The sequence below is a fragment of the Epinephelus fuscoguttatus genome, linkage group LG20 (genome assembly GCF_011397635.1).
Source record: "Epinephelus fuscoguttatus linkage group LG20, E.fuscoguttatus.final_Chr_v1".
NCBI lineage: Eukaryota > Metazoa > Chordata > Actinopteri > Perciformes > Serranidae > Epinephelus > Epinephelus fuscoguttatus.
In genome coordinates this window covers 22,214,006-22,236,127 of record NC_064771.1, presented here as the reverse complement: position 1 = coordinate 22,236,127, position 22,122 = coordinate 22,214,006, and the positions used below count along the sequence as shown (strand labels likewise).

Genomic DNA, 22,122 nt, shown 5'->3' with positions numbered 1-22,122 from the left:
TTGAATGACAGTGAAAGAGCCTATTTTAAGTTGTGGAGGAGATCCATCGTCTTAGATCAGTCTGTAAAAACTATTTTGCCTCTGGCAGTACCACAGGTGTAGGTGAGGTTAAAAAAACAACAACAGAAAAACCACAGTAACAACCACACCACAGCTGTCTCCACATATTTTCATTGTTCATGCCAGCTTTGCAGACAAATCAGTAAATAGCTCTTAATATAGAGAATTGGCGCTGTCGACTCACAGCAAGAGGGTACTGGGTTCGTATCCACTGCCCGCCAGGGCCCTTCTGTATGGAGTTTTCAAGTTCTTCCTGTGTCAGCGTGGGTGCTCCGGCTTCCTCCCACAGTCCAAAGACATGCAGGTTAGGTCAACTGGTCACTCTCATTCCTCATAATCCACTTATGTATGTGTACAAAGAAAAGGCAAAAAATAAATAAATTAACTTTTGTGTTGGATTTCGGAAAGACTGTATGACATTGTGCTAGCTTAGCTAACAAGCTGCTAACTAGCTATTTCTTCAATTCAGTTGCCTGTGCTGATTGTCAAGTGAGGTAATATAATTTAAAAGAACTTGTTTATCTACTTTTAACACATCATGAATCTGAGTAATGTTGTTCTGCTGAAATATGGTCATCGTCATTATGACTGGTTCAGCCGTTTATACGTGTTTTTAATTAAATATTTCACAAAATATGGCACGAATCTGAGACTTCCTGTTTCTGTCCCCGCAATGTTCAAAGTGCATATGTTGCTATCAGGTTTCTATCCATCTGTAAAGAAATGCACTTCCTTGCGTTGGACACTAGAGGCATCATACGTATAGACACCAGTCACATATGCAAGTGGAAATGAGGTGTCAGTTGCCCGTGGGTGTGAATGTGAGCATGAATTGTTTGTCTCTATGTGTCAGCCCTGTGATAGTCTGGTGACCTGTCCATGGTGTACCCTGCCTCTTGCCCAATGTCAGCTGGGATAGGCGCCAGCACTGTATAAGGATAAGTGGTTACAGAAAATGAATGAATGAATGAAAGAATACAGAGTAGGGATGCCAGTTAATCAGTTGAGATCACAAACATTTGCCTTTAATTTCTGCATTTTCCTGCAAGACCCATAAGGTGGCCAACCTGAACGTCACGCCTACACTGTCCTAAGATTGCTCCTCTCCATGCTTGGTGCTGTTTTATCAGGGTATTTATGTCGCCTGGGAGAAGGTGTAGCCTTAAAGGATAAGATCAGGGAGCCAAAGTTTCCTGTGTGTAGTTAACACCACAGATTACATGAACAGGAGTGTAACATCATTGCCTGCAGGTCTAATCTGCAAGATGTACACTGATATGTATCTGTGCCTATTTTTAGATATATATACCCGTGTATACGCACCACGACACCTCTGGCTAAAAATCCAAGTTTCAAAGTAACCTAATGTGACTGTACTTGGATTTCCAGTCTTCTTTGATTTGATTTTTCAAATTGAGACTCTTCAAACACACATCCTGAATCAACCCTGAAAAATAATATTGGTCAGAGAGGTGACCTACAACATTTCCTGCACCGTTTATAACAATCCTCCCACTGAAAGGGAGAATTAAGCCTTTCTTCTGTCTGGAACAAAGCTTCCCCTCACTAATGGAAAATCTCTAAATTTCTCAAATAGAGCTCCGCTGCAGATTGACTCGGCCTAATGCTTTTCTGAAGGTTAAATTGTTCCTTCTCCGATACACCAACATACATATATCACAAAAATGACCATAAAAGCGGCATGTCTGCAGGCGCATATGCACACACAGACACACACACGCATGCTGAAACACACTGCGTGAGCTGTGAAATGGGACATTTATCTGCTGGAGTTTTGTGCTGCTTGGCCTCATTTCATACAGCAGAGGCTGCTTAGCAAAAGCAGCCATTTTTAAGATGTCACTTGATCTGTCATCGCCGGCCATTCTGCACAGTCTGAGGGCCTGCAGGAAGAAGTGGAGGGAGCTGGAGACAGAGAGACGGAAACACGGGGGTGATGTTGGCTCTTTCACCATTCCTATTTCTTTCTTTTTTTTTTGGCTCAGTGGTTGGCAGATATGGCACCAAGAGCCTCAGGGGCTGGTAGCGTTAAATCAGACGCCTGTTTCACAGTATTCCCAGTGGTTGTGTCATCGGCGGGTCACAGAGGTCTCAGAGGGAGCTGCATCTGGATTTTAGAACCAAATAAAACAAGTAGATAGTACCTTTTTAGTATTGGCAGTGCATTTGGGTTGTGTTTGTGAGAACATCAGTCATCATCCAGTACAGGGATGTCAGTTTGGTTAATTTTCCTTTCGATAGCCCAACACCCATTCCCATAACCTAACTGGTTATTAAACGACACAAAATACAAGAGGACTTCCCTTCCCTTCATTGACTCAGTGAGCCTTTTATTTTATGATCTGTTGGCTTTGCTGACAGCCGGCCGGTTGACTGCATTAACATATGGAAACATAGTGCCCACAGTCCACCCTCCGGTCTCCACTGGCTACTTCGCAGCGCTAGGGTTGGCTGGGAGCTAGCTGATGGCACTGTTCATTTGCTGACAATGCCGTCCCAGTAGCGGGACAATGTTGCTGTGGAAACACAGTGGGCACCCTCTGGTCTCACCCCAGGTAGTCCCAGCGAGTAAGCAGCTTCATCTTGAGCAGCAAAACCCCTTAAGCACTGATAACTATGCTAGCACCTCTAGCCATGCTGACACTGCTAACAGAGCTAACAGTGATAACATAGTAACAGTGCTAAACGTGGTTTTCGGTTTATTAAAATTGAGCCCGGAGGTGGGGAGTAGAATGTTTCCACTGCAACGTTGTTGGGTTTGGATATCATTACTAGTGGTAAGTGCCGAACTTGCGGTGCCGTTAGCTAACTCTATAGATGTATACTAAGAACTAGATAATGTATCCCAAGATGTCACCTATATATTCCAGTGGAGTTGCTTGCCTGGTGCATACGCTAAAAAAAGTTTCCAGCTTGCGGGATTACTTCCACCATTTGCGGCCCACTGAATATGTGCAATAGTATTTCTTTCTCTGGCTCTGCCCGCAATTTCCCGCTTGGCTCATAGATTTAACACTGTGATGATGTCACTGATTTTTAAATAGTTTTTCTTTGCCTAAGTAAAGATTAACAGATATGAAACCTCTGTGGATCAAAAATTCATAATAGAAAGAGTCGTTATTGACCTTGTTTGCAGTTGGATTTGTCCTGTCAACAGTTTTACAGACATCTCTTTTATAATTGTTGTCTGTGGGAAAAATACTTTTTGGGCTGCAAGGGATTTTTCCACTGCAATACTGCGGGTGGCCATTGGGAAAAATTTGAGGAAAGACTGGGCATCTTTCCTGGGGGCCTGGCTTGCTCCCACTTGGGTAAGCTGACAAGGCTTGACAGGGGTCGCTAGCTAGCTTACTCAGAGCTCCTCTGACATCCCTGATTCTGCATATGAGGGAGAGTCATATTGATATTCGAAAACAAACATTAGGAATGCTGGATTCATCTTGGTGGCAAAAGTGTAACTTTCAGAGGTTGAATTTGGATGTTTGGCAAGATAAAAGAAGTGCACATCAGAATGTTTTTACATTTATTAAGTCTGATTAGGAAGTGTTGTTAATGTTAAACCTATAATTGTTAAAATATATTGTTAAAAAACATTTTTTTCTAGAGTGAGAGTAAAGTAAAATAGTGATTTCCAAAGGTCTTTCCAACCATACACACCTACACAGTCCATATAGGTAAATAGAGGTATGCACTGTCAGTGTTTAGTGGGTCCACAGCTAGACGAAAGCATGCTGCGTGTAGCCGACGCACAACCGTTATGCTCGAGGCTGTCTCCCTGCACTTTCATTTGAATGCAGCAGCCTGAAATCAAGTGTATAACTGTCAGGCCTTGTCAGTGTTGTGTTTCCACACCACACTTATTCAAGTGGACATGGAGCCAGCAAGGAGCACACAGGGCAGACACAAGCAGCGTGCATGTGTGTGTCTGTATCTGTGTGTGTCTGCGTGTGTTAGCAACACTTGTGTATGACATGTGAGGCCAGGGTTTCAGGGCAGAGACTGTGAGAAATAATTGTGTTTATTTGAAGTGATTATAGTGACTGTGGAATGAATAACAATGCACTGAAGGCCTGCCCTCCCCTGCGGTTCCTACAAGCCTCTGTGTTGCCTCTACAAATATCCAGCTACCTGCTTCTGGAATGAGTCGAGTTTTCAGATGCACTGAAACTCTTCTTCAGCAACTTAAGGCACATATAGAAGTGAGTTTTACAGTTAATGTGTACTCTTAATATTTAACAACATGTCCACAGTGAAAATTAACACAAAAGTTTTATCTGAAAGCCATTAGATGCTGTAAGAAATACCCAGATCTTTTGAAGGTGTCCTCATAGAACAGTTCATATGATATCCCACAAAAAATGCCCACACAATGGTTTGTATCAACACATTCTCACTCTGACCTCGTCACATATTGACGTGTTTGGTCATGGACTTTCCACGTCCACATATGACGCACAACGTCCCCTGGGTGCGTAGATTGTTGACGTTCTGGGACACGTTGTCGAGTTCTGTCTGTTCATGCATTATCGTCTTTCAAGATACACTGCCGTTTTCAGAGGAATTTTAATGTTTGCATAAAGTCTATTTCAAATAAACACACTACATCAGTACAACACAGCAAAAGCACATGGTTGTTGGACCCATCCACCACCCTTTCCTGCCTGCCCCACTCGGACTTTCGCCACCTTAACTTTTGTCCTTGTCAGCACTAGGATATCAGTTTCTTATGATTTATTTATTTTGTCATTTTTGTTTTTGATAGATCAACACCCATCAAGCGATAACTAACCAGTTAAAAAAAAGCAAAATTACGTGAAACACAAGAGGCTTTTTCTTTCAGTCCAGCACTCCGTTGATACTCAGTGAGCTCTAGCGCTGCGTTTCAAAGCACTGTTCATTTAAATGCGGTGAAATTTTAATGTTTTGTGATGTAAATATCTTGTCTTTTATTTTAGTTTTTGTTTGCTTTGGTGACTGACAACCGGCTAGCAGCATTAACGTTCGGAAACAAAGTGCCCACCACCCACCCTCTGGCCTTCAGGTTAGCTAATGTTAGCCTTGGCTCCTCTGCGCTTCACACCATTGCGGTTGGGTGCGAGCTAGCTAGTAGGGCGCTCATCCAGAGATTACTGCTGTTAGCATTGCTGCTGAAACATGGTTACCACCCTCCATTGTCCCCCAGATAGCCCCAGTGGGTAGGTGGCTCCTTTCTTTTTGAGCTGCAAAACCCCTTTAGCATTGTTTACTATGTTATCACCACTAGCCACGCTGATACTGCTGAGGGTGCTGACAGAGCTAACAGTGTTTGGTTAACAATGCTAAAGGTGGTTTATGACTCAAAATTGAGCCGCTTACTCACCAGAGGAGACTAGAGGGTGGCAACCATGTTTCCACAGCATTGCTGTTGGTGTTACTAGCAGTAAATCCCAAATAGAGTGCTCCAGGGATGAGGTTTTTCTGCAGGCCAGTGTGGGAGTTAACATCACCATGGTTACCTTGTCAAAAAGCCTATGGGATTTTTCCATTGGATTTTTTTGGATTATTGCAAAAAACAGGCTCGGTGGCAAACAAATATTCATGATGCTTACTTTTTTTAGTGGGCAAGATAATCTTTATAAATGAACACCACCTTTGTGATTTTTGAAGCCTAAAAGTAATCACCAAAAGTAAAAAGCTAACGTTAGACTATAAATGAACCTCACCACAGTCGTATGACTTAACATCCCATCCCACATTATTTAGCCACTCGTTAGTAGCTGCCTTTTTACGACACACATAAAAGCTTAAAAATTCCCAAGTGGGGTATTTACTGACCTATTTTATGTCCTAGAACAAAACATGACAGTCTCTTAAGCTTGTGTGAATGACAGACCTTATTTAAGTTTATTTATTTAAGTCATCTAACCAAAAACCAATTAAAAAAAAAACATTGACTTTGAGACGAGGGAACTGGGAGTAGTAAAATGCTAACTAATTTCCAGGTTTTTGACTCATTCCTGGGGCATTCTGTGAGCGGCGCTGCTAATGTTAGCTCCCACCAAACCTGTAGACTGACGTGTAACCACTCCAAAATATTCTCTGTGGTTAACCATTAACATCAGTTGTCAGCGCCTTAACCCCTGGACCATGAGGGCGCCCTATGTACATTTAGTTTTTATCTGCAAAGTAACTATTAACAAGCTGGAATAGCTGTAAAACTGAATTTAATGGTGTAAAATATCCATATTTATTTTTGAAGTATAATGTAAAAAATTTATTAAAATGATGTACTTAAAAAAATGTACCCCACATAATTTCGCAATGGTAACGCTAAGACCATCACTGTGGTTAACACATTGTAACTCAAAGAGCCATTTAAGGTAAATATCACACAAAACAGGCGACACAGAACCCAGAATCAAACTTGGCTCTGCAGTGTGTCAATACAGTAATCATCCAAAGATTAGTCAGGAAAATGAGTGAGCTATTAGGTGAACAATAATCTCTCCCACCTGCTCATTAAAATAAACACTCTGCTGGAGCTGCACGCTGTCGGTACCTTGATCTCAAATAGTTTGAATTAGCGTTGAGTAGGAAAAGAGCTGCACTATCAATATGCTAAGCTTCCATGATTTATGTAACTGGTTATAGAGTGATGACTCTCTACATGCATGGAAGCTTTGGAAGATTGGGATCTTCTGATAAGGCATCTAAAAAATGTATTCTCCCCTAATACTTATTCCCTGAATACATACTCACCCTACTCTTTGCAAAATGCTTTTTATACCATCATAAATAGTAAATATGCACAATTTTTGGTTAAAGAATCATCTGCTTCATTTAAGATTATGAATGTGTGGTGTCTGTAAAGTGATGAGACCTAGATAACTGCAGATCTTTTCTCCCTTACTGCCAATGATAAAGGTCCGGCTGTCTTAGAAAATGTAAACACACACCTTTTAACTAAGTGCATAGCATATTAAAAAATGCATTCATTAATGAAGACTTTAATAGATATCAAACAACATTTAAAACTGTTACCTACCAATGCATGCACCTATTTGACACCCAGTTCATCAATTATCGTCATTAGAGTTAAAAAAAAAAAAAAAAAAAGTAGTTAATTAGCAATTAATTCACCCAATGGTGTTTATATGTTAGTATTCAACTAGTGTGAATGTTTTTATGACAGTATATTTGCCAGATAGCCCAATGTGAAGTCTGAGTAAAATGTCAATCATTTATATCATGCTGCATGTGTAAGTTATGTGGCCAGTAGTAGCTTTCATTTATTGTATATCCATGTATCTGTATGTCTGTATTTGCTTATGATAAATGATATATTTGGAAATAAGTTTTCAGAGTTTTAAATTGTTTCTGGGGATGGGGAACCCTGACACTCAGCCGATTTGGGCCCAATCCCAGTGGTCCCTTGCCCCTACGGCGTAGCCCTTACCCCTCTGTTTTGCGTGATCATGTCTTGAGGTAGGGTGTCCCAATTTTTATTGGGATAGAGGGGTAGGGCGTTTGTGTGAGTAGTGTTTGGGCTACATGGCCCTCCAAGCAGAGGTTTTTCAGAAGCACAAGTTATGAGAAATCAACAGCAAAATGGCTCCACAGGCAACATAAAACATAGCATTATCGTTGTTTAATGTAGTTTTGATGTGGTATGGTCCTTTTCTTAAGAACAAGCATAACAAAAAAAATCGCTTGTATCTCGGTAGCTAACTAGCTAGCTTACTAGTGTTACATTGCTTGCAGTCCCTCCACCCCCCCATCCCCAATGGTGTCCAGCAGCAAAGTTTCTGGGTTTGTTAATGCTCCTCTAATATCAAAGCAGACTACCAGGGTAGAAGCCAGCTAACGTTGGCTACAGAGCACCACTAGTGGCCTGGTAATGAAGCAGTTTTATTTTTTTATTTGATGACTTGTTTGATTGATCTATAGCGTGAAGTTGTGAACGACTCACAAGCATCCTGACAACCGCAAAAGGCTGTCTATAGACCTCACAAGAGAAAATACCACTTCTTTTAAATAATGGAGGAAGATGACACATACTGCATCGTTCGTAAATTCACTCTGTCTGGGGAAACAGAGCAGCAGAGCATCGAGCGGAGTGAATGTATGATTAACTTAACCATTCATTAGTTAATATAGAAATATAATGCTGTGTTTCTTTGACTAACAGGGCTCTCATTTTAGTGTAGAGCGTCAGGCTGAATTTACGAACGTACCATGTAAGGTCACTCACTCTCCGAGAGTGTCACTTTATAAGTAAACATTGATCAACGGTACCACACTGGCTGACGCATATGCTCTCACTCAATGGATGGATGATGCCATAGGAAGCTTTTGGCTGATCACTATGCCAATCTTACAAAGAGCAGGATGAGCATCGAGCGGTTTGCTCTGGTATGATTAACTAACCATTCATTAGTTAATATAGAAATATAAGTTAGTGTTTACTTTGACTAAATCCAATATTCTTTTAGTGTAGAGCCTCAGGCTGAATCTGATGAGGTGGACATGATAACCCTCTCCGAGAGTGTCACATAAGTAAACATTGATCAACGGTACAACAGGAAATACTTTTTCACCTAATGGATGGATGATGCCATAGGAAGCTTTTGGCTGATCACTATGCCAATCTTACAAAGGAGGATGACACTTGAACGGTTTGCTCTGGTTTGTTTTGCTATCGGAGCTAACGTTAGCTAATGAGCTAAAAGTTAGTGTTACAGAGAATAAAGTTTTGAGTCATGACTCCTTCTATTCTGGCTCCTAATAACACAACAAGACGACATTTGAAGACTCCTATGTAGCCTACAGCCCTGCGGTGGCGAGTCGTGTTTTACCTCTAGATAACAGACTGATGATATTGTGTAAAAGGGTCTGTTGAGTGGCTGGTAGATTTTGGAAACCTCCAGCCACTTGGGCAGGTGGACAAAAAAGTTAATTTCCAGCCCAGGATTGGACAGAATTACAAGGTTGCAGAAGGATTGGCTGAATTTGTGTCACAAAACCCTGAAGGGACTGTCTGTGGCCTAAAGATATGATGTGCAGTAGAGGGTTAAGCTTCAGAGCACAAGACTGAGGTTTTATGTAGAAAACTGTGGAACAAACACTTCATTTAAATATTACTCCACCACTTACTTGGGCTGCAGTTTAATTATAATAGTGATTATATCAGTCACACTGAAGTGGTGGCGGAAAAAATAATGACTTTGTGCTGCATGAGTGACTTGGGTGTTTTGATTGAAACCTCTGCATGCTCAACCTATTGGAAATGTAAACAGGAGAGTGGGAATTATGTATTCTAATCAAATAGGACCTTGTAATCAATCATCGCAAACACCAGACCGCAGTGCTTGACATAAACATATAGGGTGAATCATCTGGATGTGGACTGAAAGCTGATAAATGTTTCCTCTTTGTGCCTACAATGTTGATAACTTGGGGGAACAATGAAGAACAGCTGCTTTTATCTTAACAGAATAGAAGCAGATAAATGATGCCTATTGTTGTCAAGTAATTCCAGGAAGGAAATTACATTTGAATGTCCTTAAGGGAGCAGGCAGGTGTGAACTCTGAATAGAAAATGGTGCTGGGAAGAAGGAGAAGAAGAAGGGGGAGCGAGGTGGGATGTTCATGTTGTTGATAGCCAGTCCTCTGCCAGCTCTCTCCCTCTCCTCCTCACTCACACACTCCCTCTTACATACTCATGCACGCAGAAGAATACACACTTGCTCTTCAGACTATCACACTCTCAGCCTCTTTTTCCTTCTCCGCTTCTCAGTCCGCCTCGCTGTTTCTCTCCCTCGCCTCATAAAGGGCAGTGTGATCAGCAGAGCGAGGGGCTTTTAATTGAAGCACATATGTATCGTTCTTTAGCCACGACACTTTGGATCACAGCCAAGATGTGTCGCTGACCGAGAAAGGATTCCACCTGAGTCAGAGAGCCAAAGTGGAGGAAAGATAGACACAGAGAGAAGGTTATCTGCGAGGAGGCACTTTGTTGGCTTTTGTTGAACTTCTCTGATGGGAGATAAACTGGCAGGAGACGCCTGAGTCAAACACAGAAAAGAGTGGCAAGCAGAGGAATCACAAAACACGTGGAGATGCTGTTCGGTAAGACCGTTTGTTTACTCTTACAGTATGCCTTCCTTATTTATGGGAATGCAATACCCTCGCAAGTAGCTGAGCTTTTATTTGTCTTGAAATGTGTTGTTTTTCCGTGGAATCCATCTGCCTAAATGCGCGTGAGTACTCCCCTGTCAAACAACAATGACTTCACATCATTGCTCAAGGGCAGGCTCAGTCTCCTGCCCACCATCTGCCCTCTTTCAGTTGCTCTGCATCCAAAATGAGTCCCTCGCCTGTTTGTTTTTCTAATTGACCCCTTTTGATGAAGCCAAGTGTGGAGTTCAGACCAATACAACACTGTCGCTCCCAGATGTGTCAAGTCATTTTAAAGCCACACAAGAACAGCGCTGATATCACTGCGCAGATTGCTGGCAATTATGTCTTTGCCTCCCGAGGGAAATATGCCCAGATTAGCTCGCATAATTGGAGCCTGTTAAAGATAAAGGCAGTGTGGGGATTTTTTAGTCATTTGTGTTTATGTTTTTCAGCTAAGGGAGCAAAACGCTGATTGCATTTAGGGTTTTTAAATTTATAACCACTTTAGTTTTGGCAAGTTAAACTCTTTAATGTTACCAGCACACATTGGTACAGTGGTACACGTAGACAGATTATTAACAATAATAATGATAATAATGACTACATTAGGGAAACAGAGAAAGATCCATAGCTACCAGTTTACCAGTATACACTTCATAGTTTGACCTCTAGATAAATGGATTCAGTTGAAAGAGTAAGCACGACGAGATGGATATATGTAGAGATGAAATGATTAATCATAATCTGCTTTGATGATCAATTTATCATTCAGCCACTTTTCAAGCAAAAATGTTAAAAGTGGTGGTAGCTTCTTACATGTGAGAATTTTCTGCATTTACCTGCCGGTCTCACTCCGAAGTCGTTGAAATCCGATGCTTGGCACTGACTTGCGGCAGTGACTTTAATTTCCTTGCACTCTGTGTAATGACAATAAAGGTATTCTATCAAAGAAAAGGCCGTTCTTTAGCGTCAGAATGATACACAGCCGGTCGACGTTATAGTTTAACGACGGGGTAACGCAGCAGGGCAAGGACAAAAGTTAAGACGGCGAAAGTCCGAGTGGGGAGGGTGGGAGTGGTGGTGGATGGGTCCAACAAACACCGACTTTCACCCAAGAGAGCGGTGGTCGCGTCCCATAAGATTCTAAAGCCAAACCCTGTTCTTTTTTTCCTCAACCTAACTACTTCCTTTAGTTGCTTAAACCTGCAACATTTTGCGGTGTTGTACTGACATAGTGGGTTTATTTTGAAAGAGACTGTGTGTAAACCTTAAATTTCCTGTGAAAACGGAAATGTATCTTCGTCAACAGCCATCGCACCCAGGGTACCTTGCACGTCGTATGTGGACGTTGTTTTATTTCACTTTAGAGGGAAAGTTCACCCCAAAATCCAAAATACATATTTTCCTCCTGTAGTGCTGTTTATCAAGCTAGATTTTTTTTGGTTTCAGTTTCAAACTGTTGGAGATATCGGCCGTAGAGATGTCTGCTCATATATACATACTGATACTTGGCTTGGGAAATATGACGAGATAATCCCTCAACACCGTATTGGTTGGCAACCACAAAGATCCTAGCCAGTATCCACGATAACAGAACAGTCTCTCTCTTTCTCTTGCTGTCTCTGTGCTTCACCACATTGTGCTACACTGCGTTCACATAGAACAACAGCGTGGCAGCTACATTATTGCCGAGTTGCCTTGAAGTGCAGCAGGAAAGATGTCTGCTCTCATTAGCAAAACGAATGCAAGTGCACCTATTTGATGATTCTTTGGTTTTAAACCAAATGAAAAAGAGAGCCAGAGAACATGAAGTGATTTGTAAGATATGTGATAAACAAGTCGGGACTAAAGATGGCAACACTGCTGATTTCTGTTCCCATTTTTAAACTCACCAACCAACAGAGTACGCAAGTCTGCCATTGACTCATTCCACAAAGAGCTGCCTCACCTAAACTCCTACCACGGTGAGCAATCATCCCTCTATCACAAAGGCAGTAGGCCTATATCTCTGTTATCCTCATTTCTTACACCAGTCCATGGATTTTTATATCTATGGGCATCTCTCTTTTTTCAGCTTTTTTTTTCTTTGGGCGATAATTTTGCATTGTTTTTCTACATTATTGTAAGCAGGGGAGTTTCTCAAACCTAAACTAGGCGGCACTGAACTTCTGGTACCAATGTCTTTTTCCACTGATCATGAACTGGTTACTCAAGCTAATCCACAGACCTTGTTGTGAGCGGTTTTATTTTCTTTCTACTAAACTACACCCACCAACCATATCACTGTGCAGAAGGAAGTGTGCATCTACTCATGCACAAGAGGCTCATGACACCACGAAATGTAAACATTGATGGCGTCGTCCTCAGCTGAGCTGTAACGTTAGCTAGCTCAGTGGTGCTAGGTGAGCTAGCGGTAGATGCACGCTTCCTTCAGTGTGGTGATACAGTTTATGAGTGTAGTTGGCTATGAAGAAAAATAGTTCCTACATGAAACTGCTCACAACAAGGTCTGTGGATTATCTTGAGTAACTGGGTCATGATTTCTGGAAAGAGACATTGCTGTTGAGGTTTTCAAATGTTTATTTTGGCGCGTTGAGCAGTACAAACTGAGTGCCATCTAGTTCCATTATATCTGAGAAAAGGCAGACATCTCTAACACTCAGCAGCTCACACCAAAACAATTTGGATTTCTAAATAGGACTATGGGTAAAAGGAAGATATGTATTTTTGATTTTGGAGTGAACTGTCCCTTTAAATTGATAATATTTAGGTTTTGGACTATTGATTAGATAAAACAAGGAACATAAACATGTTACTCTGGCATCTTGTGATGGGCAGCTTTCGCCATTTTTTGGACATTGTATAGATAAACAATTGATTAATAACCAAGAAAATAATCAGCAGATTAATCGGTAATGAAAACAATCGATAGCTGCAGCCCTAGATATGCCTGTGTTTTTAATTTCCTACAGTCTTCATGTGGTGAGGATGAGAAAGAAGGGCCCTTTTTCATCTTATAGAAGCAACATAAAGCACAGGGTGAAATAATGTATATACATTTGCATTTTGTGATACCCTCCAGTAGCTTATGGACACATACACACCGTACCGTGTGTGCCTGGATAGAAACACTAAGAAGTGTCTGTGTGGCAGCTCTGGATGCTGTCTTCTTTAAATGGCAGATTAGAGAGATCAAGGGGAAACAGTTGGAGAGGAGATAACTGTAGAGTTTTGCCTGGTGGCCATGCTGCAGCTGTCCCCAACCCTCCACCCCTCGCCAAGAGCTCCATTTTGATCCTGCAGTGACAGCTTATGTATATAAATCTCATTCTCTGTTCAGTGTAACACGCAAGACACGTAAAGATGTGTTAAAATCCTAGAATAAAGAGCATATTTCTCAGCTTTGAGATTTATATCTTTCCATACGTCTCTTGCTGGAAAGTAGTCGACATAAAATGAAATGTAGCACAGCAGAATCTGGAGGAGTTACAGAGGCAGTGTTGCCAGTGCTTTGCCTCAGTACACTGCATAAAACCTTCATAATACAACACACCAGGACCACAATAGTGCACATTAGGAGCCCTGTTTCTGTGCATAATACCACATGACACATATTCAGTGATGCAAATCACACTCACCCGCAGTACGACACAGTGACTGGTTTTGGTAATTACGTGTACAGTGTGCGCAATTGCACCACAATTGGAAATTAGCTGCATCCAGTGGTGTAAGACGCCTAATGTTGGCCTTGTACCAAACAACTTTTCAAGCAATTTCACTGTTGCAGACAGTTTCCAATATTTGAATAAAATCATGGGGGTTTTACCTTGGTTGGTGCGCGCACCTGACATCTCAATCCTTTGGTGTAAAGTGGTCATAAAACTCAGTCCGAGCTGTTTTAAGACATGCTTTTTCTTATCTTGATGTTCCGATTAGACGTCAGATATTATCATCATGTTTTTAGTCTTGGCTCATACAAATAGTGAAGTTCAATGATGTGAACAATGGCAACGACCAATAGCCAATAGCTTTCTCCAGCACCAAACAAGCAGCAGCAAACCAGGTAGACCGTAACATGTAGGGAACTCTGGGAGGCACAAGAACGTGAACAAGTCTAGGTTCTCTTCAGGTGTGGAAAAGGGGGAGAAACTGGTGGAGTTGTGGAGTGAACAAGAGTCACAGAAAGAGGGTTCCTGGTTCGAACCCAGGGTTAGGGAGCCCTTCTGTTCAGAGTTTGCATGTTCTCCCTGTGTCACCGTGGGTTTTCTCTGGGTACTCCGGGTTTTAAGAGTTTTTAAGACACAACACAGAACAATAAAATAGGTAAAAATGATGAAAGCCTCATGTTTTAAAAGTCATTTTTTTAATAACATTAAGAAATACACTCGTTATGACATTGTAAAATAATTTATTCCAGTGCTTTGGGGCACTTTGTCTCTTTTAGTTTTGAGTTGAGTCATCAACCTCCCGTTCCCCCTCCTACATCTTTTCTGTTGCCCTCTACTGTCAGCTAACAAATGCTGGAAAATGTCAACATATTTATTATAAAAAAAGAAACACAGGAAGTGGGTTGTGATAAAAAATGAATATGTAATTAAGTGCAACACAGGCTGGGTTGAGTTGTGACATCTAACCTCTCAATTCCATTTTATAGGCCGTGAAACAAAAGTCTACACTCAACTAAAATCCTATTTATGCTTGTGCAAAGCCATGCTGAGCATTTTCATAATAAAACACTGCGATGCATTCTCCCACCTACACACACACAAATTATTTACTATATGTCAGAGATTAAAAACACCACAGAAATGCTGTAAATTTGCAACAAATGTCAGTTGTGTGATCAGCTTGAAATAACCAACTGCAGCAGATCATGAAGCTGTGTTGTGCAGGTCAGATTTGACCTGTTTTGACATTTAACAGCAGTAAAAACACCTTAAATGTCATTACTCTAGCCAGAAGTGATGCCCTTTCCTACAGTGACCCACCGCACTGTTGTTTCTATTGAAATGGATTTTACATCCACCAGTGTGAGTCGAGTCAAGGTAACTGATGGTTTGTCTAAGTGTGTGATGGCAAGAAGCAGGTCTGGTGACGAGGGTTCCTTTGATGTCACTGTGGAGCCAGTCTCCATCGTTGCAAGTCTTGCCTCATGGATTTTAGTTAGCACGTCAATCCTTCCCCTCTCTCAAACACTCGTCCAGTGTTTTTTCTTTCGGTGCAGTTTTCTCATTCCTCTTGGTGAAAGGTTTAGGAGGCGTTATGTGTAAAGTTTAGGTTGGAACGTACAAAAAAATATGTGTTTGAATTTTGAAATGATTATATGCGGCGCTGTCTAACCACACGTCTACTCCATTGGGCGTCTCAGAAAATGGTGGTTTTAGGGAATGTTGAAAATGTAGATGCCATGTCTGTGTGTATTTTTTATGCAACAGTAGTGACAAAGTTCAAGTTGGACTTTGACATTATCACGAGAACTACCTGAGTTCCCACCACAGTTGCCCAGATTCACACCGAGACAGGCACCTGTTGGTCTTTGAAACATCATGGGGGATTTAAGAAGGGGCAATATATTGTTTTTACTTGATGAATCGCGGCGTGTTCCACATGGGATGTAAACAACAATTTTTGCAAACACTGAGTAGCCTATAAATTGTCACATCATTTTTATAAGCTACCGGCATGAGACTAGCTTCTGCGTTCTCTTCAACGATTCTCACGGACATAAAAAGAAAAAAAAGACTCAACATATGATATGTCACAAACATGTCCCTGCCCATCCAGATCCTTCTCTCCTGGGTGTGAACAGTAGAGGTGTGTGTTTTTGTGTCTGTAGGGCTTCAGACCGCAACCATGTAGTTGCATTTTGCGACCATGGAGCACCAGTGCGACTTGCAAGTATTATTAATGTATGAACTGAAGAGCTGTTAGTTAGTTTCAGCTCACACTGAATTAATCCCCACAATCAACAGCACTGTGGTGAATCCTTACAGCCTAAAAATATCACTATACTTACAGGCCATATCACCCAGCCTTAGGTGGCATCACGGAACAGCAAAGGCATAATCACATATAGCGCACACAAGGGCTGCCCGACTAAGAATTTTCCTAGTCGACCAATAGTCATCGTTTAGGGCCATTAGTCGACTTGTCACCCGCATGTTAATGATATTAATTTAATTATTAAATGATATATTTTGGGCGGGGCAACACAATGGTTTGAGTTGATGGTGTGAGAAAGAATAGTATCAGTAACATTGTTAACACTGTGCTACATTACAGAGAAATACAAAACTGTACTAATGAACCTTCATTAATATAGGCCTATATTTTATCTACAAGTGCACGTCACACACTGAGCGAGCCGCCTGTTAATGACGCTGTGGGCAAAGCAGTAATGGTTGTGCTAAGTGGCTAATGGGCATGTAGCTACTTCCATGTTTCAGATGATATGTCATGTTTGTAGTCGACCAATGAAGATGAGTTTACATATCACCTTGGGTTCGTCCTTCACCTTCTCAAAATGATCCCACACTTTGGATTTCCTGCCCGACATGTTATTAACTAGCCTGTGTAATAACCGCAGATACCAGCCCTGGAAATGAATGGGCGTGGCCACTTCCTGTGTCTGTCCTTTCAAATTAAATTCCTACAAGGTCCAGTCAAAAAGCTTTTGATTTATTTTGACAAGGCGCAGCTCCTAATAGAGTTTTATGTTCAAGCGTTTTTTTGTTTGTAGTTATAATTCGATAGTAGATATGAGGATTGTAATAGTTATAAATGGTTATAGAATAAACCCCACAGTTCTAGACTTTTCTTGCCATTTTCAGTTTCAATAAAATATATTATATCATTACAGTCTGAGGTTGAGTCGGTATGAAAAAAAAAAAGAATGGTCCGGTTTTTGTAAAAAAAAAACAAAAACGCATCAAGTCGGTAATACCGGATTTTTCGCCACTTGGGGGCGCAATTGACTCATTTAAAATAAAAAAACGACTTTAGGACAACAGAGTGACAGTAACAAGTTGTTTCTTTTATTCCTTACAAATAAATTTTGCAGCTTACTCAATCAGTGCAAACAAGGGTTGCCTGCCATAGTGGTGCATTCTTTGATTTCTTTGAGACTAAATTGTCCGCCATTATCGACTCCCCGTCACTATTAAACAAACTCCAGGCTACAGTAGAGGCCTCGGCGCATGCGCACTTGAACCCCCTAGCTCAGTCCCCACCCCACCCCCACCCCTCTCTCTCTCCTGCTTGCTGTGCTCTTGGTGAAGTGACAGACACAGGTGCCCACAGACTCGGGCATACTATAAGCGGAGCAGACTCCGTGTAAAATGTCCGTGAAAAATCCCTGCGATGTGAAAATACATGCCGAACAGTCTTTTGTGTGACACTGCTGCATGGAGCGGAGTCTGTGCGGTCGTGCTTTGCGCGCACAGTGCTTGCAGACATCCACTTTTACCAGGCAGACCTCCGCGGAGTCCGCTCCACGTACGTTCCGCCCGAGTATGCGGTCCAGTTGGTCTCAAAAAAACAAAACAAAAAAAAAAACGCTCCAAGACGGAGTACCGAACCGAATTGGTATTACCAAGAACCGACCCAACCCTATTACGGTTTAATGTCATGTCTTAGGTGTTTTAGGACATGATATTGCATGATAGGAGTTTTTTATATAAAGGGGTGAAACTTAAAAAATACAATCTTTCTGCTCTCTGAAACATTAATTAAGGATTGATCAGCCATTTATTCATGTCAAATAAGCTATTTATTCATTGTAAAAAAAGATCTGTGGTTCAAACTTTGGTGTAGACACTTGTTATGAGGAGATTCTGGGGCCGTGGTGAAACTGACCCTCACTGCAGAGATAAAATATGAACAGTATGTAAGGGTGAAATGATCATCTTATTCGATTTTATTTGATAGTTACGCATAATAAAGTGTCTGTGTGACAAAGTACAAAACTAGTTGTAACAGCAAAACAGTTCTCTGATGCAGTAAGAAAAATAAAACCTTCCACTGCACGACTGAACTCTACTTTATTGGGAACCTCTAACATTAGCAAGTGCGATATTATGACCCATCATATTCGCTGTGAGACATTAATCTGTATTCTGCGGGGATGGAGAGAGGTAGATGGAGCACGTCTTTATTTCCTTGTTGTGTTATGTAGAAGTTTTTCAAAATGTTTGACGTGACTGAAGTTTATGAGTCAGTTTAGATGGGACCATTAATTTTCCCGTCGGGGCTCAAATTCACCATCCAGCAGCGTTAATGACTCATTATTCTAATCGTGGGGTAATAAGTATGGCACAGTATGGTTTTAATTGCAATACTGATAGTGCAGATTATCACAGAGAACAAATTTAATTAGTCTACTGTACTTTGACTCAGTGCCTCGTGTCGGTGAGAGCGTTTTAATTTATTTGTGCCACAGCAGTATCTGAAAGAAGCTCTGTCGTCAGTGAGGAGCCAAGTTCATACATGATCATTTTCTCACATCATTAAAAAAAAATCTAATATGTGTTAAATCAGTAAACATCTTTTCTTTTTATTAGATTTTTTTTTAGAAAGAAATAAACAAGTTTGCTGATTTCACATTTCTCTGCATTTTAAATTAACTGCTAGTTGTCTACACAGAAGTTATTGTTGTTAACACAATGTCACAGTGATTCTGTCTATAACACATTTATTTTCCTCTGTCATCTTTATATGTAAAACTGGATTCCTGGTCATTATGTCTCTGTCACAACATACTTTAATGGTAGGGAAACATATTTCCGTCACTTAGAGGATAAAGCATTTACACTGTATTTGCATCTGAGCACATCATGCTCATTTCCCAAATTCTTTTGATTTTCAGGAGCTCATTTCAATGCAGTACGCACACTGTTTGAATAAATGTGGCATCCTGTCATCACCATCTGTAATTTGTGTGCATTACAACAAAACGTGCCCTCCGTTACCTCAACCCTGCCAACAGAGTCTGACAACTCCAATCAGTCATTGTGCTGACAGTGGGAGTCTGATTAGACTGACTGGTAATGACTGTGGGAGTGCGCACACACACACACATACACACACACGGACATTATATTGATTTACATGCCCTGAATGGTCACTCCTATCTAAACCATGTGCCATCTGCTGAACTTAAACCCAAACTCTGACCTTAATCTAAATCTAATCCCATTAAAAAATAATTAAGAAGTCCAGATAAAATGGCATTTTGAGAGTATTTAGAGTAAAGAGAACTGGATATATTGTTGGAGGCGGGGTCCCATTTATTTCTATGGGAGTTGCTCAGTGGCACATGAAACCAAAAAAGCTCTATTTATGCAGTATTACAATTACCCGGATCTTTTGCAGTGTGAAGCCCATAGAGCAAGCACACTCTAAAATTAAAAAATATTGTAATTATGAAATAAAAATTTAAAATTATTTAAGCATGCAGCTCTTCTAGATTTTTTTTTAAATATTATTTTTTTTTTGTTTTCTTGCTGTTATATTATAGTGAAGCTGGATAGTGAGAAGGGTAAGGAGGGTGAGAGAGAAGAGATGACACACAGCAAAGGGCCACAGGTTGAAATCAAAGACGTGCTGCTGCGAAGGACTCAACCAAGTGAGCTAGATTTCACCCAGATTTTGGAAATGTCGTCGGACTGATTGGACAAGTTCCCATTAGTGTAACCAGTCATTTTGCAGGGGTTGTGACGCTAAAAAAAAAAAAAAAAATGTATCCACTGATTAACAGATGTTTCTTCCTCAATGGAAGTCCATGGGAGAAAGTTTTTTTTGGCCAAATGGCATCACATGACAAGACAATGAAGTTGTTGGTCCACATTTGGCCACTGTGTAAAATTGGCATCAAAGCATGACGCTGTTCCTGGGAGCTTGCTTCAGTTTTGTGACGTAATTCCGAGTGAAACAGGATAGGCCGTAGGGAAGTAATGTTAGGAGGAATATAATTTGATGGTTGAAAAGTGGGCGTGTCATAACTGTCATAACAGTGAGGACCTGATGGTGTGACGCTGACAGGATGGTAGTATCCATCAAAGAGAGAGACGAAACACATCATATGCTCCATGTAACGTTAATCGCTAAAGCAGTTCACTTTAAAATGTCTTGCGTATAATCTGGAGCTGTCTCACTTTCCATAACTGAATCAGTTCTAGAGAGCAGGCTTATATACATGGTATTTGGGAAAATCATGACTCCTTGACGTAGCTTGCTGTTGCTAGCTAACCTTATCTTAGCTCTGTGTGGCTAGAGGTTGCAGATTGATTGATGGGTGAATGATGATATTATTCTTGAAGCTAGTTTACATGAGCACACATATTTTCAAAGAAGAAAACATGATTGGATTTTGACATAAGAATAATAAGAAATAGATTTTTGGAAGTACTTTTACATATATTGTTAGATAGATGCACAATATATGTTTAAAGTGATCTAAAAGGGTTACAAAGGCATTTTTAATTTCATCTCCAGCGTGTGGCTCTGAGTTCTGTCCCCACATTAGTGAACAGTCTCTTCAGTGTTACTGTCCCCACAAGGTGATTATTACATAAGTGCCACTTTTTTTTTTTATATAGACCCTTTTACATTTAGTAAACAGTATGGTGTTTTTTGGTGGACGGGGCTTAGCTGGAGGCAAAACAATAGAGTGTGCCAGTAAACCCGGAACTGTTAGCGCTTTTAGCACTTCCGGTTCTCTCGTCTAAAAGTCAATACGATTTTTGAATGGGATTTTGATAAAATGCCTCAAATAAGGTCTGTGGTTAACAAAAGCTTAAGCGAGTTTCAGGTTTTGTTTTACGTAGTCTCGCCACCTGACAATCAGGGATCTCCGCCTTCTGATAGTCTGGGGACACTCCTTTCTAAAGTGTGTTTAACACACCGGCGAAAATGGCCGCCAACAAAGCAACGCCTCTTACATTTTTGAAAAGGACACGCCTTCTCAGAAATGTGCGCTCCCCCTTTTCTCGTCCGCAAGGAAACAAACACACAGAGAGCTTGAAAATGGATGCCGAGAGATTTAACTCCGTTTTATCAAACATGTGCTCATCCGTAAAGAAAATATTTTTTTCCAGTGGATGTCTTAGTTACAACATGATTGAGCTAACTGGAGTAGTTTCATGTCGTATCCGACAACGGGAGGCTTTTAACAGATGACGTCCTTATGTTTGCTTTGCTGCTAGTGTTAGCTGTCCCTGTCAGCTGCAGCCACTGATGCTTTCTAGACATCGTGATTTCCCAAAACTGAATAAATACCACACATAGCAACACAAAACTGCTTTGCTAGCTCAATCATGTTGTAACTAAGATATCTACTGGAAAATTTTTCTTTTTCCACGGACTGTTTAATGAGTTATTACCTATTACAGACACTGCTAACGGCTAACAGGGCTAACAGCTAACGGTTAGCCCAGCTAAACGTGCACACAGAAATAGTAATGTTTGTTCAATCATTGTGTTTATAGACTTTACAAACATTGGATTAGTCTAAACGGTGATACAGTGATGTGAAAAATGTGATATATAGGCTATATATATAGCTAAAAGCTCTGCTGCTTTTCTACCCGGAAGTATTTGTAAACAACAAGGCGACGGACGGATGAGTCATGACCTTGTAAAAGATTATGTTTGTTTCTTTTAGTTGGCGAGAATGTGTCGCCACAAACGCGACAAACATCCACTAACTTTGACAGCGTTTTCTGCGAGCGCGGCTGAGCCATTTTGTACCATTACAGCTTCTTATTTAGCTTACACAGTCCAATTTCCTCATTATACAATGTTTTTAAAATAAAGCGGCCATCAGTTGAAAGCTTAGTGGCGGTGATGTCAAGAGTCATGTGACTGTGGAGTAGTCATGGAGTCCGT

General features: G+C 40.9%; 1 protein-coding gene across 3 annotated transcripts in view; it reads left to right on the top strand.

Annotated features, from left to right (window-relative positions):
* Positions 1 to 22,122, top strand: part of LOC125881214 (zinc finger protein 385C-like) — a 142,666-nt gene that overhangs the window by 67,575 nt on the left and 52,969 nt on the right. Inside the window, exon 1 of one of the 3 annotated variants that reach the window (XM_049564274.1) lies at positions 9,809 to 10,188. The exons of the other annotated variants lie outside the window; for them this stretch is intronic. Coding sequence (XP_049420231.1) covers positions 10,179 to 10,188 — 10 coding nt within the window. The 5' untranslated portion in view covers positions 9,809 to 10,178. Of the gene's footprint in view, positions 1 to 9,808; positions 10,189 to 22,122 lie in introns of those variants that run through there. 3 annotated transcript variants of the gene reach the window in all.